This window comes from Bacillus rossius, chromosome 11 (genome assembly GCF_032445375.1).
Source record: "Bacillus rossius redtenbacheri isolate Brsri chromosome 11, Brsri_v3, whole genome shotgun sequence".
NCBI classification, from domain to species: Eukaryota; Metazoa; Arthropoda; class Insecta; order Phasmatodea; family Bacillidae; genus Bacillus; species Bacillus rossius.
In genome coordinates, this window is record NC_086338.1 from 24,911,573 (window position 1) to 24,929,588 (window position 18,016).

An 18,016-nucleotide genomic window follows, 5' to 3' on the forward strand; every position below is an offset into this window, starting at 1 on the left:
CAGAAATTACTTGGTCAGAGATGAACAAAGGTTGAGGTCCCCGGGGTGCTGGCGCGTCTGCTCTCGGTCAGTGATGAAGATGGACTGGGCTGAGCTCATCGCTCGCAGGTGGCAACATGGCGCCCTTCGCGCCAACACAATTACCGTTACTGTATTCTACGACTCCGTGCCCCGGCGAAAGTTGAGTAAATTACAGATAAACATTAAAAATATATAAAAATTACTGACAATGGAAAGTTTGTTACTATTTACTTATTTAATGATAATTCATATAAAAGCATTCCTATCCTCGTCCAAGTCCGTGCCTGTTCGGGTCCGCCCGGGCAACGTCTATAGTTATTTAAGGTAACTTATTTAAATTAAAGAAACACAAGTAAACTACACAGCACTGGGGCGAAGATGGATGAAAACAACAAAAAGGCTTACAATTAATATTAACATAGCAATTTTAGGGATCGCCGCACTGCTTCTAAGCGCCCTCTTGTGGTAGTTCGTGGCGCGCAATTCAAACACACGACTACGTACATGGCGGTACAAATGCCGGGGAAGGGGAGAGGAATGTTGAGGAAACGGAGACTGACTAGGCTCATGGGGCGTAGCCCCGGCTGACGTCAATTGCCCCCCCCTCGAATAGCCGGTCATGTCGACGTTTCCGCTGGGTCGCCTGTGGGCGTGGTCGCCCCCTTATCAACAACAGCTGTGCTTCCTCGCGATCCCTCGGGGTCGTAGCGTGTATCGCGGAGCCGGAACTGGGTCTTGTGACGCCCGGTCTCCCCTCTCTTCCCGCGGTGTTTCGTCTTCCTGCGGTTCGGTTACTGTCACCCTGAACGTGGAGTCTGCCAACGAGTAATGCAGCGGCCATAATGGCTCGTCCGGCGAACCCGGCCTACTCTCTACTTCCTCCGGCCACCTTATCAGTGGTTGGGATGTCGACTGGCCCTCCGTCACTCCGGGCGTGTCCCTGAGAAATCCCCTGAAAGGCGAGACGTCACTCCCCGAGTCTTCGAACAGCCGCCTCGGCCGGACATCTGTGACTGCGAGGGGCGTCGCCTGTCCCGCCCCCAGGTCCGGGAAGCCTCTGAACCCGCCCCCGTCTGTTGGGGTGGACGTGACCAGCTGTGCGGCCGCCCTCCCGTCTGTCTCGTCCGCCGCCTCCGTCTCTCTCTGCCGCGTCCCTGCTCCGTCACGTCTCGTTCCCGTCTCTTCCGCCCCGCCCGCCGCCTCCGTCTCTTCCTGCCCCGTCTCCGCCTCGTCCGCCGCCTCCGTCAATTCCTGCCGCGTCCCTGCTCCGTCACGTCTCGTTTCCGTCTCTTCCGCCCCGTCCGCCGCCTCCGTCTCTTCCTGCCCCGTCTCCGCCTCGTCCGTCGCCTCCGTCTCTTCCTGTGCCAAGCGCACATCGTCCCGGTGATATTTCGCGGCCCGGCCTGAGGGTAACTTTATCACGACCGCCGTGGGCCCCGCCTTGACCACCGCCACCGGGGCAAACCACTTTGGCGCCAGGCCGGCGCAGAAGTTGCGTCGGCCGGAGGAGAGGGGGTGGAGCCTCGCGTAAACCAGCTGGCCTGGTTTCAGTTCAGGGGGCGGGCGGGTCGTCTCGGGTGTGCGTTGTGCTTGGTAAGCTGCCTGGTTACGTCGCGCCCTATCGTGCGTCTCGGCCAATCGCCTCAGGCGTCCTTCGGGGCTCTCTACGTCCGGGTCCGTTTGTTGTTGCCGCACGTGATATTCCCCGGGGAGGGTGAGGTTCCGCCCCTGGACCATGGTGGCTGGTGTTTCGCCGGTTGCCGCGTTCACCCGTCGCCGGATGCAGTACAGAACGTCCGGGATGTGCGTGTCCCATTGGGCGTGGTCATCCGCGAGCCTCAACCGCAGTTGAACCTTCACCTCTTGGTTGCGTCGTTCCGTGGGGTTCGCGCGGGGGTGGTACACGGGGGTGGTGTGTAGGATTACCCGCCATTTTCTCCCCAGCTGCGCCCACCGGCGCCCGACAAATTGGGTGGCATTGTCCGACAACAGGACCCTAGGGAAAAACTCCGTTTCCAGGCTGCGTGCAATGGTGCCGGCGCGGATGTTCGCCAGGGGGTAGGCCTCCACCCAACGCGTGTAGCAGTCTGTCACCACCAACAAAAATCTTTTCCCTCGGGGCGTGCGGGGGTATGGTCCCATTAGGTCTATGGCGACTGTATGGAATGGCTCGGTGGGCTGCCTGGGTACCTGCTGGGCTGTCCCGTCGGTGCGGCGCGCCTTGTGCCTCTGGCAATGTTTACATCTCCTCACGCAGTCCCGTACAAACTTGTTTACCCCTGGCCAGTAGAACTGTTCCCGCAGATCGCGTCGCGTCTGGTCTGCGCCGGGGTGTCCGGCTAGCCTGTTCACGTGATACATGTCAAACACCTCCCGGCGGGTGGCGGCTGGCGCGAACGTCCGCCATTGGCCAGCTGTCCCCTTAGGTCGCGCCTGCAGTGTCCCGTCCAATACACGGTAGCCTTCACATTCTCCGCTCCCGCAACGGCGCACGATCTCCTGTGTGTCTGTGTCCGTGAGTTGGGCCGCTCGCACGTAGGCGTCTAAGTCATCAAGCTCCGCGCCAGGCGGTAATGTCGGTGTGACGTTAAGGTTTAGGGCACACAATGCGGCTTGGGTTGTCGGGGTGCACGGGGACCTGGGTATGCGCCCGCTGGGTGGTGGCAAAAGCTCCTCCCACTCCGCATCGTCACAGGCTGTGACGGTGACGTCCGGATCTCGCGACAGCTCGTCCGCTAGTTCGTTCTGTTTTCCCGGTACATGCTCGACTTCGAAATCTAAGGCCTGTAGAAGCATGGCCCAACGCGTCAGCTTCGAACGTCGCCCCTGCATCGTGGCCAGCCATTTGAGACATTGGCTGTCAGTTCTCAGTACGAATTTCTGCCCCTCCAGGTGTGGGCGGTAGCGTCTGAGGGCCCAAACTACGCCTAGACACTCACGCTCGTTCACGCTATACCGCTGCTCGACGTCGCCGAACTTGGCGCTTGCATATTCAATCACCCGAGGCTCGCCGTCGTCGCCGAGTTGTAACAGGATGGCCCCGATGCCCTTCTCGCTCGCGTCTGTTTGTACGATCAGGGGTCTGCCTGGGTCCAGCCGCGCGAGTAAGTGGCACTGTTGAAATCTGCGTTTTAGCTTGTCAAAAGCGTTCTGGGCTTCCACGGTCCACCTGAACGGACGTTTGGGTGACAGCTGTTCTGTCATCGGCGCCGCTACTACCGAGAACTCTGGGACGAAGGCTCGCAGCCAGTTAGCTAGCCCCAAGAACTTTTGCAGTTGCTTGCGCGTGCGTGGGGGCTCCTTGTTGATAATTACACTCAGCTGTTTTTCCGTGGGTCGGTTTCCGTCCGCGTTAACCACTAAGCCCAGGAAATCTAGTTCTGTGGTCCCCAGGTGGCATTTTTCGCGATTGCATGTCAGACCATGGCTCGCCAGGCGTTCCAAGACTAATGCTAAATGATGCGCATGTTCTTCCCACGTCTGAGACCAAACAATTATGTCGTCCAGATACGCGGCCGCAAACTTGCCCGAGTAGTTGTCTAAGACCCGTGTCATCATCCCTTGGAAGGTAGCGGGGGCGTCCTGTAGGCCGAATGGCATCGCGCAAAACTGAAATCTCCGCCCGTCTGGGGCTGTGAACGCCGTCTTGGGTCGGTCCGCCGGACGTATCGGCACCTGCCAATACCCAGATTTTAGGTCGAGGGAAGAAAATATCTTGGCGTTACCCAGGCCTGAAAGTGTGTCGGCTATGTTCAGCAGGGGGGGTGGGGCATTAATTGTCACTCTATTGATAGGTTTGAAATTGACACAGAAGCGTAGTTTCCCGTCTTTTTTTTCTGCCAACACGACCTGGAAATTATACGGACTTTCGCTAGGCTCAATTATCCCGTCATGCAACATGTCCTGAACCTGGTCTAGGATGGTCTGTTTACCAACGTGGCCGTAGCTACCGGGTGGGATAAACATTGGCTCGTGAGGATGGGTCGGGATGGCATGCTCAGCTATGGTGGTACGTTTCAGCGGGTCCGCGGACGCAAACACATTACACTGATGATCGAGGACCTGCTGGATGGTAGCACGAAACTCGGGGGGAACTCCGTGCTGGAACTCGTCGAGACTGACCTGGTTTACTGCTGGTGGAGTAGGCTTACCCAGCCCGTGGATGGTCCGCCGCCCCTGGGTGCCGACGTGGACGCAGCCGGCCCGGATGTCGATGGCTGCGTGCTGCTCGTAGAGCCAGGGTAGCCCCAGAATGACGTCATCACGTAACTGCTCCACCACCAGCGCCGTCGTGACGGACCGTTGGTCCCGCACGTCCACCTCCAGCGTCGCGACGCCCTGGGTGTAGCAGGCGTCCCCCGTGGTAGCCAGCTGGAGTTGGCCCGGGTGGTACTCGAAGTTGTCACGGCCAATCACGCGTGCCGCCACACAGTTGTGGCTGGCGGCGGTGTCAACAAGCGCGTGGACTGCGCGCCCGTTGACAACCACCGGAATGCGCAACAGGTCGGCCTCCGCCGCTCCCACGTGACCCAGGAGAGGCCCCGCCGCCGTAGGTCTGTTGTTGTTAGGTGAGGCGGGGGAGGTGGGCTGTCTTAGCGCGCCGCCCCCTGCCGTCCGTTTCCCGACGGCTGCTGCGCCGCGAAGTCAGGCCGGAACTTGTTCCTCACCGGGCAGTTCTCGTGCCAATGGAACGTGCCTGGTGGACACGTGTGGCACTGAGGTGGTGGGCTGCCGCCGGTAGTCCGTCTCCGCCATGTCAGCTGCGCGTGGCCGCTCGGTCCGGGTTCGTCGCGCCTAGCTTGGTCTCGGGTGGGCGCCGTGTAGGGCACCAGCGCCTTGGTGTCGGCGGGCGTCGTGTCTTCCTGCTTGGTGCTCAGGGTGGCGTGGATCCTGGTCGGTCTGACAGCTCGTAGGTCCTGCTCTAAGACGCGCGCCTGTTGGACGAACTCCTCTGCCGGACGCCGCGTCATCGGGCGTAAATACGGGCGAAATTCCGGGCGCATCAGCTCAACTACCCGCTCCAGCACTCCGGTAGGTTCTTCTCCGGGAAACAGCCGCTTGTACAGACGTATTTTTTTCATGATAAACGCCTCCGCCGCCTCCGTCGCGCCTTGCTCGAGACAATACAGCTCCGTCCGCACTCTCATCTCTGTCTTCACGTCCGCGAATCTGGCCTCGAACAATCTCGCGAACTCGGTCCACGGCATGTCATACTCCTGGACGATCTGCCACCACGTCTTGGCGTCGCCTTTGAGCGCGGTGCTCACCCTGTTCGCCCACTCACACTCCGGCACTCCGTAGCGATTCAGGCGTTCCCGACACGCGTGTACAAATCTCCGCGGATCGTCGCTGGTTCTGCCCGCAAATTCCGGTAGCTCCACGTGTCCTATGAGAGGTACCCTGCTCCGTGGTGTGTCGGCGGCGTCTCTCACCGGGCTGCGGCCTGACGGGCCCGCTATTCTCACGTGGTGGCACCACTGGCACGTGTACCACCCGTCTTGAAAGGAGATTATTTCGGACTTCGCGAAACACGCCGTGTGCTTGAACGCGCGACAGTTCCGGCACCAGCCTCCCTCCCGCGTCTTGCCCTCACACTCCGCATCCGTGCACTTCCCGTGTCCCGCCTCAAACTGATCCGCCCGTTCTGCCTGCTCGTGGTTCGGCTGCGCTTCATACTGTCCTACGCACACGCACGTGTCCGTCCACGAAGAAATCGCCGTCCCGCTCACCTGGCGCGGTCGCGCGCACATAACACAATATAAGCTATTCTTTTGAAACAACTCACTTGCCTTAATCGCGCCCGGATTTTTGTCAAGTCCGTGGTTGTCCGACATGGTCGTGTGGTGGTGAAGCCGGTCGATTGCCCCTCTTCCCTTCGCTACGCGACGCGACGCGGATGGCGGTACACACACACACTGACCTGGCCCGGCTGCTGTTGTCGCGAGGAATGCGGCCACCTGGCTGCTCGCAGCGAATTCCTGGAAGCGCGCGCCCGGCTGGTCACGTGGCCGGCGCGCCAGAGTCCCGCTATGCGCTCCGCGCGAACAATAGTTCCAGCGCGAACTTTAGTTCCGCGCGCTCCGCGTAACAACCGCCTATCTCACACGCTCGTACAGGTCTGGTTTTCGCGGAAGATGTAACTCGCCCCACGCTCTTGGGCGCCATTTGTGGGCTGATCGCGCATTGCCGGTGATTTCGAGATGTTAACTATGGGCGCCACCACGTGGAAGGGCACGTGGACCCGGCGGAGTCTCTCACTCAGGGCGTGACGTAGCCCAAGTGGGGACGAGTTACCAGCCCTTTCTATCCTAGCTACCCAGACCTGGCCCGCTCTAGGCGTCGGGCACGCCACACTCCTAGACTCACTCACCACGTGATTAAATAAGTACTCACTTTATATTTATTCTCCAGATTTAATTTCACTAACACGTCTCTCTACACGCCCGTTACACGTTACACGGTTAAAAAGCCTGAGGCACGAATCGGTTTAGGTGAGGGCATGGTCCACACACGTGGCCATGCTGCAAAGTTTACTTATTACACGGTGATGAAAGAAACTCGACTGAGACAATTAATTAATTAAACAGTCCGCTGACCGAGAGCTGCCCCGAGGATGACGAACGAAAGCGATTTAAAAAGAATTAACGATACAGAAATTACTTGGTCAGAGATGAACAAAGGTTGAGGTCCCCGGGGTGCTGGCGCGTCTGCTCTCGGTCAGTGATGAAGATGGACTGGGCTGAGCTCATCGCTCGCAGGTGGCAACATGGCGCCCTTCGCGCCAACACAATTACCGTTACTGTATTCTACGACTCCGTGCCCCGGCGAAAGTTGAGTAAATTACAGATAAACATTAAAAATATATAAAAATTACTGACAATGGAAAGTTTGTTACTATTTACTTATTTAATGATAATTCATATAAAAGCATTCCTATCCTCGTCCAAGTCCGTGCCTGTTCGGGTCCGCCCGGGCAACGTCTATAGTTATTTAAGGTAACTTATTTAAATTAAAGAAACACAAGTAAACTACACAGCACTGGGGCGAAGATGGATGAAAACAACAAAAAGGCTTACAATTAATATTAACATAGCAATTTTAGGGATCGCCGCACTGCTTCTAAGCGCCCTCTTGTGGTAGTTCGTGGCGCGCAATTCAAACACACGACTACGTACATGGCGGTACAAATGCCGGGGAAGGGGAGAGGAATGTTGAGGAAACGGAGACTGACTAGGCTCATGGGGCGTAGCCCCGGCTGACGTCAATCAATTAAATTGTAGATTTCATTTCACTCCTCCTTTGTATTCATACAAAATGGTGATAATTCAACCAACTTCACAGACTTTTTTTTTTTAGTAGAAAGATCAATACAAAATATTTAATTACATGTGTCAAAAAACAGTTCGAAAAAATAATATTGTTTATTATATTTCTTAAATACAATTTATTTTCACTAATTTTATGTAAAAATATTTATCACAGCCAAAGGCTGGACATTCAGCATGGCAACTATTCTCTCTACGATTCCACCCGATGCATTTATGACCTCCCTGTGAGGCAGTGCAAATTGTAGTTGAGTGTACATTGTTTTTTTTATGAAAGAGAGAGGCATTGTATCGGGTGTGTGAGTGAGGAATCTGGTGGTGGCAGTCTAGCGCAGTGGTCTGCTCGACAGATCGCGCACGTGATCCGCGAGATCAGGCACTTCCAGCAGACGCCGTACAAGATAGACCTGAACCAGAAGGTGATCAACTACCTGCTCGACTGCAACCTGCTCCTGGACGACGACGAGCTGTACCGCATGTCCCTGGACATCGAGCCCAGGACCTCGAGACTCAGCTCGTCCGCCATTGGCCAGCTGCCGCTGAGCGCGCAGGCTGCCACCAGGTCGTAATGGCTGGTGTCCGGTACGGATCTCACAGAAATGTGGTGTGAGCGGTGAATATTAGCATCTGGACCAACACATTATTTTTCTTGAATATTAGTGTTGTGCTCAAGAAGTCTATACAAAAACTTGTTCAACCATTCAGTCTTCTGTGCTGGATCTAGAATTGGTGTGTTTCGCTGTGAATGATGAGTGCATCTAAGTAATTGAACAAAGTGTGTAAACCTAGGAAAAGTTAATTTTATTTTTACTTTTTTATAAAATTATGTTATTAGGCTGTAAAGTGGTTTTTAGTAATCTCATTAAATATGTGTTTGTGTTTATTTAAGTAAATGTGCAGCAGAGACATATTATTTTAACATTGTAAACTCTGTAAAATAATCATGAGATAAGTATCAATGTTACTTAATTTATAATAATTTGGAGTAGTGTTACTTAATACATAAAACACTTAATTTTCGGTGTTAATTTTGTGGGTTGAAAAGTCTCAAGAATTAAGCTCATAAAACTGGACTAAACCTAAATCTTAAATTGAGTAAGATTTTTATTCTTGAGTCCAGCCAAATAATTTTACAATTTAACTTCACAATTTCAATGATTTACCTGCCAAACCCATGTAAAAGTGCAATTTCTGATTATCTCTTAAAAGTATTTTCACTGTGGGACAAGAAGGGATTATTTAACATTTATTATCAAATTGGACAATTTAAATTAATTGTGCAGAGTCAATATGTGCCTCTTAACATTTATCTAACCCATGATTCAAATTTTCACATGCATGCATGTGTGTGGTTGTGTATTGTGTGTCTAAATTATATATGCAAATACACACTGCACCTTAACACATGACACAAAAGCAACTCACCACACAACAACCACTCACCACATAACACACAAGTTTTTATAACTAGGACATTTAAAATGTTGGAACCAAGATCAAAACCATCTTGCAAATTAAAAGTTTGAATTTGGCTAGACTCTCTGCAAATTTGATATCTTGTGGCTCAGTAAAACCTCCCTGATACAAGAACAGGATATTGTTAGATGTCAGAAGTTACGAGAGCTTTGTAATGCACCGTCAGTTTTAATGTGTCACAATAAATATGTACTGTATTTAGGAACAATTTTCTGATGGTGTTTTCGTAAGTACAAAAATTTCCACTGACTTAAAACAGAAAGCGGGCCACCGCAGTGCAAAAGCCATTGTTATAATTTACAAGCAAATATAAAGAATAATAGCTGAGCAAGAGAGATGGAGAGAAAAACTAAGAGATTCCTATGTAAAGATTAGGGGCTGAAAAATTTAGCATCTATTTTTTCTAAAATTAACATAATATTATTTTATAAATTAGCATCTATTATTGTGCAATTAGCATTTTTAATGCAACATATTATAACTTATAATTTACAATTCACAATGTTTGTAAAATAAATATTCATACATACAAATACCTACAAATAACCTTTTTCAGTTCTGTAAAAAAAACATTTTTTCTGTGCCTTTTTAAATAAAAACTACAAAAAAAAATTATTTTTATTGTACTTCAAAAATTTGGTACTGCATTATGCTAGCAAACATTGAGTTGCAAGTGTAATTCATAGAATAATACACAAATCAACTAGATTAATTGGGTGGGACTTATATTTTTAAGTTATTTCTGATACATGTAACTTGACTATCACAGCGACATGGCAATGGAAACAAATCATGGTCGTGAAAACTATTGTAGGGAACAATTATTAGAAAATCACCACGTGATCAATGTAACATTTGGGGGAACGCCAAGTATCTGCAGTACTGCTGGTTCACTTCACACTCCTGTTTAAGCAAAACGCAAGAGAGTGCAGCCTGTTGTTTTCATCTCATTTGCCAACCTTACACCTTTCGTCTGCGAGATGAGAAAATCTGCGGCAAATATGATGGACATGTTTTTGTGTATTAACTGGAGTGATGATAAATCTTACGTGACAAACATAAATTAAAATAATTTAATCATACATGCACGTGTGTCCCAGACAAACTGCGAAGTACGAACATAAGGTGAGTCAGGTCACAAAGTCCACAACACTGGGTTGTTTCTTTCCAAGTGTGAAGATTTATTTTGTACAACAATTTTTGAAACTGTTAAAAAATATGTAACAGTACTTGGTATTTTATAAAGAATTTTTTCAAATGATGGGCATTTTAAACTAATAGCAGGAAAAAAAAGCACATTTATTTAGAAAATTAGCAAAACCGTATAATTTATAGCAAGCTGCTAATTTTTCCAGCCCCTAGTAATTATGAGTTATCGTAGTATAGAGGTTACAACCAAATTTGTTCAGTGTTCAACAAACAATTTTTTTTTGCTCACCGAGACTTGGCACGATACTAAGAGTGATGCAACCCACTTATAAATATTTTAGCTAAGTTTATTTAGATGAGATACTACTACTCTACAAATTCTATGTAAAATAATACGTAAGTAGCCTAATAGTATTTTATATTTATTTTCATTAAAACTAGCACATGTATATTTTCTTCAGTGTGGATTATCTATTATAATTTGATTTTATATGTATTAACTTGTAAGTGATAAAATTGTTTAGAAAGGTGTGTACAGTAGTAGAAGTTATATTTTGAAAACGCACAAAGTTGGCTAAGTGTCTCTTAAGGGATTTGAGCAGTGCTATATAACTGCTTACATTTTTTAATGAAAATGGAAGATATACATTACATTAACTAAGTAAATTTGTTGTATTTTTTGTGAAGTTAGTTCTACCATGCCTCATACACATCTCCAAAAATATTAACATCAATTTTCTTTTAGCTCTTCTAAAGTATATTTGTGAGGTAAAACCTTGTTTTGAAAATTTATATTGATTTAATTCAAAATATAAATTAAAACTAATAATGTCTTTAATATTTAAGTAAATTCATATCATCAGAGGCAGCAGTTATATTGAAACTATTATCTGCACATAACATTTTGCATATTGGTGTGTTAGTGCAATGAGCTATTCATTGAATTGATTCTTTAATGTGCCTATGAATGTGTCAATCATTTTTTTTTTACACTGGCCACTAACAATCTGTGATCTTGTTATGAGATTTCAGTATCATAGTTGTTTTTTTTTATTAAAAGCACTTTTTGTTTATCAGCATGTATAAAGTGTTTATATTTTATATACTAAGGGAAACCCAGATTTTTTTTGTTTTCTTATTTGTGCAACAAATTGGGATTTTGTAATGCATTTTATTTTTAGTTATTTAATAAACCAAATCTCATTCATCTGTAAGCCTCCAAGTGAAGTATTATAAGTACAGTAGAGTCTCCATTAACGAAGCTTTGATTTTCTCAGGTTCAGTATTATCAGAGCCAATGTAAAGGTCTATTAACAGCGAAGACTCTTGGAACATGTGCCTGAGACCAAGAAAATTATCTTTTGTCAAAAGCCTCAAGAAAATTAACCTAAAAAATGCCCTTTACGGTTTGGGTAAATCATGGATTGAAGTGAAAGAATCTACACTAAAAAAAAAGCTGGAAAAAATCACCTCAAAAAATTATACCACTGGGCCAACTTAAAACCAAGACAATTTTATTATTACATCCAAGCTATACAAAATTCTACTTATCTGAGGGTGCCGGGTCCACATTTACTCAGTAAATCGAGACTGTACTGTACCTCTATTATTGTACCGTATTTACTCGCATAATTTCCGCAGTAATTTGGATATATTTTTGACAAAAAAAATGGGGTGCGGACATTGTGAAGTCTGAAAAAAAAAATTGTCCTCAAAATTTTCCATGTTTTGTGTAAAGTAAAAAAACTGTTCTCATAATTAGTTTGCTAGTACCCTGATTTTACGTATGCTCACGGTTCCGCGGATTGTATTAGTATAATTGCTGCTTCATAAAATTGGCACCCTTCCCTCGGCCCAGTTGAAAAATATTATAGGCGGCACACTACTTCGCAGAGCGCTGGTGACTGGCGACCCTCCCAGCGGACGTGAGAAATTGACAGGTGTCGAGATAGTTGGATGCTGGCGATTTGTGGAAGACGCCACTCGTTTTTTTTTTCTTCTCTCACTCGCGTGTGCACTCTTACGTTCAGAAGCCGCAGCCAGCTTACACAAAATAAACTCTTTGCGTGAAAAGATATTTTTTTTAATCTTTCATTGAGATGGCCACTAACGGCACGGGGAAGATTTCTAATGTCTGCATTAGCCGGTGCCGGCGAGCCTCCCTCCCTGTCCCTTGCCCACTGTGTGTATAAAAACAGTTACCGGCAGACGTCTGTGCATGCGAGTCCCCTCCTGCCCTTCTTGACTGAAGCGGGGGAAGGAGTGCAGAGCGTGGAAAAGGCTGAGCAGGAATTTAAAAAAAAAAAACAAAGCATGTAATTACACCACTTCTCCGCTACCTCCACTACACTATGACATAGTGTGAGTTGCAGCTGCTTTGTCCGCGCGTCTGCGCGTGGGACGTGTACAGGCTTGTGCTATGTATAGCCCATCCCCTTGCAACTCGCGTGACGTCGCAGGCAGCTGCGCAGTAGAGTGCGAGTTTCTGAGTCCAGATGGTTTCACCACGTTACAAACCCTCTCAGAAACCGCTCCGAAGAAATGAACAACTCAAGGTCAAAGCATTGTTGACAGCGTCGGTAAATTTCCATCCCGTTACTGTGCCTTTCAGGGGTGGCAAAGGTTGCTTTGTCTGGTGCGGACTTTATGCTGATTTTAAAAAATTCCATTTCAAGTATTTAAAAAGAAATGTGCGGCTTATGCGATTAAATATGGTATTATTGTTTCTTAATCATAAATAATAAATTAGAAGTAAAAAAACTTTCTCTCACATTATCTGGTACGGTAGTATTAAATGGACTGTTAATTTCCAAACATAAAATGATTGTGTCATATCTTAAAGGCCCATAGAGGCATGTCGTGCCCGGTTCTCAGTTTTTGGTTCAGACTGTTTTTAATCAGCACAAGAGCCATTAATAAAAAATACCAGTAACACGGAAAGTTTTACAGGCAAACCTTTTCCTGGTCAAAATACAATAGACTCCAGGTAAAACCCATAAAATGCCAGCGAAACGTCTTTGCATGAGTTCCACACGTCTTTCTAACTCCCTTTTAAGCCTCAGTGTGAAAAGTGAGTGAAAAGTTGGTAAATCTTTGAAAAATGCCGGTGGCGATATCTTTGATAAGTTATAAAAGTATATTGAGCCTGTATTATTTTTCTTTAGGTCTAACTTTTAGTTTAAATGGTCATCTCTGTCTGCTAGTGAAAAGAGGCACAAAAAAGGGTCGGAATCTTGGCACAAAAACTCTTTTGTTTACATTCAGACATGGAAACTTCCTGCCGGCAGTATCTTTCAGTGTGGGCGGGCGAGCAGCGGCAAGCGCAAGTGGGAAGGGGGGGGGGGGGGGGGGGGGGGGAGACTGCCCTTTGTCCGTGTCGCCTGCAGTTTTCAAACATTTACTAACCATTAACTTGTCACATGGGACTTGTAGTGAAGTTAAAAGATGTGTGCTTGTTGGTCGCCTGCAATATACCCCGGCGTTTTACCAGGGAAAGTATTAGCTATTATGCTTTCTGTAGTACCATACAATTGTCCTGAAGTTTTCAAAACTTTCCAAAAGAAATAGTAACTTTGAATTCTACCTGAGCCAATATGTGCCGAATGGGATTTTTTTGTATTCTAATTTTTTACAAATGTGTTAGTAAAATTGATTTTACTAATAAGTGCTTGTTGTTGAATATGTATTCAGTATTTTGTTTTGTTCATTTTTGATTGGGTCAGGTGGTAGTTCTTGGATGCCAATTTTTGCTAGAGGAATGATTGCAAATATTTGTGACGCTGCATGGTCGTGAGTTCCTGTACCTGTGTTCCTACCAGGAATATCTGTAGTGCTCAGCTGTTGTTTGTTTGCCTCGTAATAGCACTTCACATTGTACCTTCAACCTGCTGTGAGGTAATTTTAATGAGTCTCCCTCCCTACCCAACTACATTACTGTCACTTTCATCACTTTAAATGAGCCTATTATAGTATATATATCTGGCATACATATCTTATTTACTACTCAATTGGATTGCTTCATCATCATTAGTAATGGTGCTAGGTCTGTTACCTAGTGTTGTGTGAGTTCACCCAAATTCACTTGAAATTTTTGTATTAAATTATGTCTGAGAAGAAAGTATGTGTAATTTTATTTGCCCTGTCCATAAGGTGTAGGTTTTGATACAGTGGCCTCCACTGTGTATAAACCATAATTTTGTATTTTATGGTCGTCATAAAAATGGATACTTTTCTGTGCAAATGACTCATGTAGAAGTACTTAGTGTTAAGTGGTAATATTCTTCTGACATTTGAATGCCGTGAAATGTTAATGTACTTTTAAAAATATCAGTATTTTAAAGAAAACCAGTATTAATTATGTCATAAATTTTTGTAGGGATCGTAAAATAATTATATTCCTATTGTAGCAATTGTGTTTTTGTAGTTTCACAGAGGCATAAGGTTAAAAAAAAATATTGGGATTTTGTGTGTTAAACATTGTGCGCACATAGTAACAAGTCTGTGTATTATTGTGTAGCCTATATATACAGTAGAACTCGGTTGTAACGTTTTCATGGGGGCGAAAGGAAAAAACATAAGCAGGAGATATCAGTGTTTGAACTTTTTACCAATTGACTCATCAAGCTATGTAAACAAATTTTGACACAACAAGCTGTATAAACAAATTTTGTGTTAAAACTACTGATGGGTACACCCCATGGTCGAATTTGCTTAACCAAACCAACAACTTTTTATCTTTGTCGTGCTTCCAGATTCTATTTTATTTGTCTTTACGGACATACTGCCATATTTTTGTCAAATTGCCGCATTCATGACAATGACATTTAAAGTGGAAATTCCTATGTCCAATTCTTTCACCACGTGAACATGTGGTTTTTGTGACTCCTATCTATGAATGAAATAAATTCAACTCTATCAGCAATAGGATACTTTTTTTTATTGCAATCATGGAATAGTTGGGAAACTAAAATATTGAAAGCCTACGTATGCACATGTAAAAACATACCAAATTTCAAAGGACCAAAAGGATTTTTGTTTTTCCAAGACAAGGGTGTCAACAGATACATAACTGCGAATGTTATGTACCTTCGATATATTGAATCCGCAGCATTAGCCAGCACTAACGTTTAGCGCTATTGTTCTGGCACATTTACTGTCTTTGCATACAATCCTATGTGAACAATCTTAAGTCTAAGGTATAGCAGTGATTATAAACAATAATGTACATCTAATGTAAAGTAAATTATTTTACATGTTAAACTTCACAGATGGGATGAGTTATAGAATAGTTAGGTTTGAAATTTTTTTTTTTTTCATTTATTGAATATTAACGTTATAAGCAGAAAATATGCCTACCATTTGTGAAATACTATACGCAGGAAATAAATACATTGTTCTTATGGGAGAAAATGTCAGGACTTAAAATATATGATGTTATGATCAGGAAAACATTATAAGCAGGAACATTATAACAGAGTTCTACTGTAATAGAATCTTATAAGGCATCTATTACAATAGTAGTTAATTTAGAAAAAAAACTCCTTTTAGGATAAGTGCTATAACATGTTGAACTTAAATTTTACTTTCATAAATGTTTTCATCAGTTTTGATTTTTAATGCCATCTCTGAAGAGTTAATAAAAAAAATGTTCTTCTCTTGATCTTCACATGTAGTATTTTTTAAACCTCCCAATGAAACTATCAGTTAAACACTTACAAAAATCTAGCCCATTTGGTTGTTGTTTCACTCTGTCAGGAGATGGATTTACTCAAACGTAGTAGTTTAACCATTTACTTCCCAAATGAGTATAATCCTTACGAATTCGAATTTTTAATGTTGGAAGTTTAGAAATGTGAATTAGTTTTTTGTTTTGAATACAAAATAACAATTATTTTTATTGTCATAAATTAATAACTTATACATGGGGTGAGTCCGAATTCGACCCACAAACTTCGCCTGCTGGTTATTCACGACAAAATAAGTTGAAAATATCTCTACGACTTGTGGTCTAAAGTGCTTCCTGAGGCCGGGATTGGTCTTTAAAGTTAGAGCTGAACAACATTTTTACTGTTTATTTGAGACCGTACGTTGAGTGTTTGGATAATGTTTAATTCAAGTTCTTCAATCACCGTGAATTTTTTCACTGTCGCAAAATTATTTCATCAAAATAATTGGAGTTAAAACCTTTATTTTCCACATACTTTTGTGACGTGTTACTACCTTCAATTACTTCAATGAAATAATTTATAATAGTGATAAATTTCGCGATGGTTGAAGAACTTCATTCAATTAAAAATAATCTATATGTTCAGTGTTCAATTTTAAATACTTTCTCTATTATTGACAATAAAATTGTGGTTCACACCAAACTTCAAAAACATATATTACTAACCTTTGGAAGTATTTTATACCATAAGTTATAGATGTTTTCAAATTATTTTGTCATGATGAACCTGCAGAGGAAGTTGGTGGGTCAAGTTCAGACTCATCCTGTATATATACACAACTTTAATTAATGGCAGGTTTAATTTTTTTTTTGGTTGATTTATCATTTACTTGGTAATTTGTTCCTATGATCTCGTCAAAAAAATTGACTGCTCCAGGTGGTTCTGCCACAGTTATTTTTTTTTTTTTTTTTACCTTGCTCGTTTTTACCTACGAACACGCAGGGATTAACCTGCTCCAGATTTTTAATACGGGTAAACAACTTGTGGTTACATTTTAGAAATGGGTAGAGTAAATTTTACTAGTCCAGTTGACCTGGTGAGGTTTCCAAAGCACATGTAGTGTTTGCATCTTCAGTAGAAATGTGAGTAAAATTAGTTCCAAATGATTCATGGAATTCATAGTAAGATGTAAAAAATATTCTTGGTATAGTGTTAGTTAATTCTAAAGATATTTGTGTACAGTGTAATATAATTTAACTTTTTTTTTGTAGGCATACTGTTGTCCAATTAGTTTTTTTTTACTTGCTATATAACAATCAGATAGGCATTTTAAATAGTGTAACACCTTACAACCTCATCAAAACTGTCAGTTCCACCAAAATGTTTCAGACTATTGTGAGAATCAGTTGTAAATGTTTTAAGATATTAATATTTGGAGTGTGTGTATTTCACGATTAAGATGATGAATGTGTTTTACTTACCTATCTCAGGCATTTCCATTGACTCAACTCAAAATGCTTGAACTGGCGTACCTACTGCAGTATTTTCATGAAGCCTACTGTTAGCCGCTCAACTTCAGTGCAGTCACAGGGTTTTATGCCCTAGTTTTTAATTACTTTGAAGAAACAGTATGTATGCATGTTTCCAACATTATTTTAATGTTCAATCTTTGTTAACTAGTGTAAAATAAAAGCTTAACTCTTCGATAACTAATTATAACTTGTTTCGTATCTTCGAAAATTGTTCACTGTCCACTGATGCTCGGTGGATTCAACAAACAGCTCAACCATCACTGTTCTCCGTTCTAGCATGGGGTGAGTTCATGGAAGTGAATTGGCTGAATGGCATGTGTTCGATGTGTAAATATTTCTCATAAGACTTGATCTTCACTGGCCTTGCTCATACTGGTATCTTCTTGTACAGTGTAAACATACCTAATTGTATAATGTTTTTTTAGCAAAAGAAACTGTTTTTATGATACCTATAAACATTGTGTCTCTTTGAGGTATTGTCATCATGCTGGTTGTGATCACAATAAATGTATCATGTTGTTTGTTGACTTTTGCAGTATATATATTTTCCTCATGAGTGTGATGAGATTTATAGATGTGTGAAGTATGGTGCCTACAATGCTCCAAACAGTACTGTTCACTAAATAAAAGTGATGTATGTATAGCTGTTTCTTGTCCTTCATCACTGTATGTTATTTCAAACAAAGTGATATGCAATCGTAGACACCTTTGTGTCTAAGGGATTGTATTTCTTCTTCAGAAATAAATGTAGTTCTTCCGTTTTATGTATTTTAATGTCCTGAAGATTGATAGTGAAACTTTCATAAAGAGAGGGTATTCAATATAATATTATACCCAGCCAAATGTA

The 18,016-nt window shown here is 44.0% G+C and overlaps 1 protein-coding gene across 1 annotated transcript in view; it reads left to right on the forward strand.

The window, feature by feature from the left end:
- The window catches only part of LOC134536698 (ras-specific guanine nucleotide-releasing factor 2-like), a 400,528-nt gene extending 382,599 nt beyond the window's left edge, over window positions 1-17,929 (forward strand). Inside the window, exon 27 of the mRNA XM_063376561.1 lies at window positions 7,697-17,929. Within this exon, the coding sequence (XP_063232631.1) occupies window positions 7,697-7,915 (219 nt within the window). The 3' untranslated portion in view covers window positions 7,916-17,929. The remainder of the gene's footprint in view (window positions 1-7,696) is intronic.
- The last annotated feature ends 87 nt before the right edge of the window (window positions 17,930-18,016 follow it).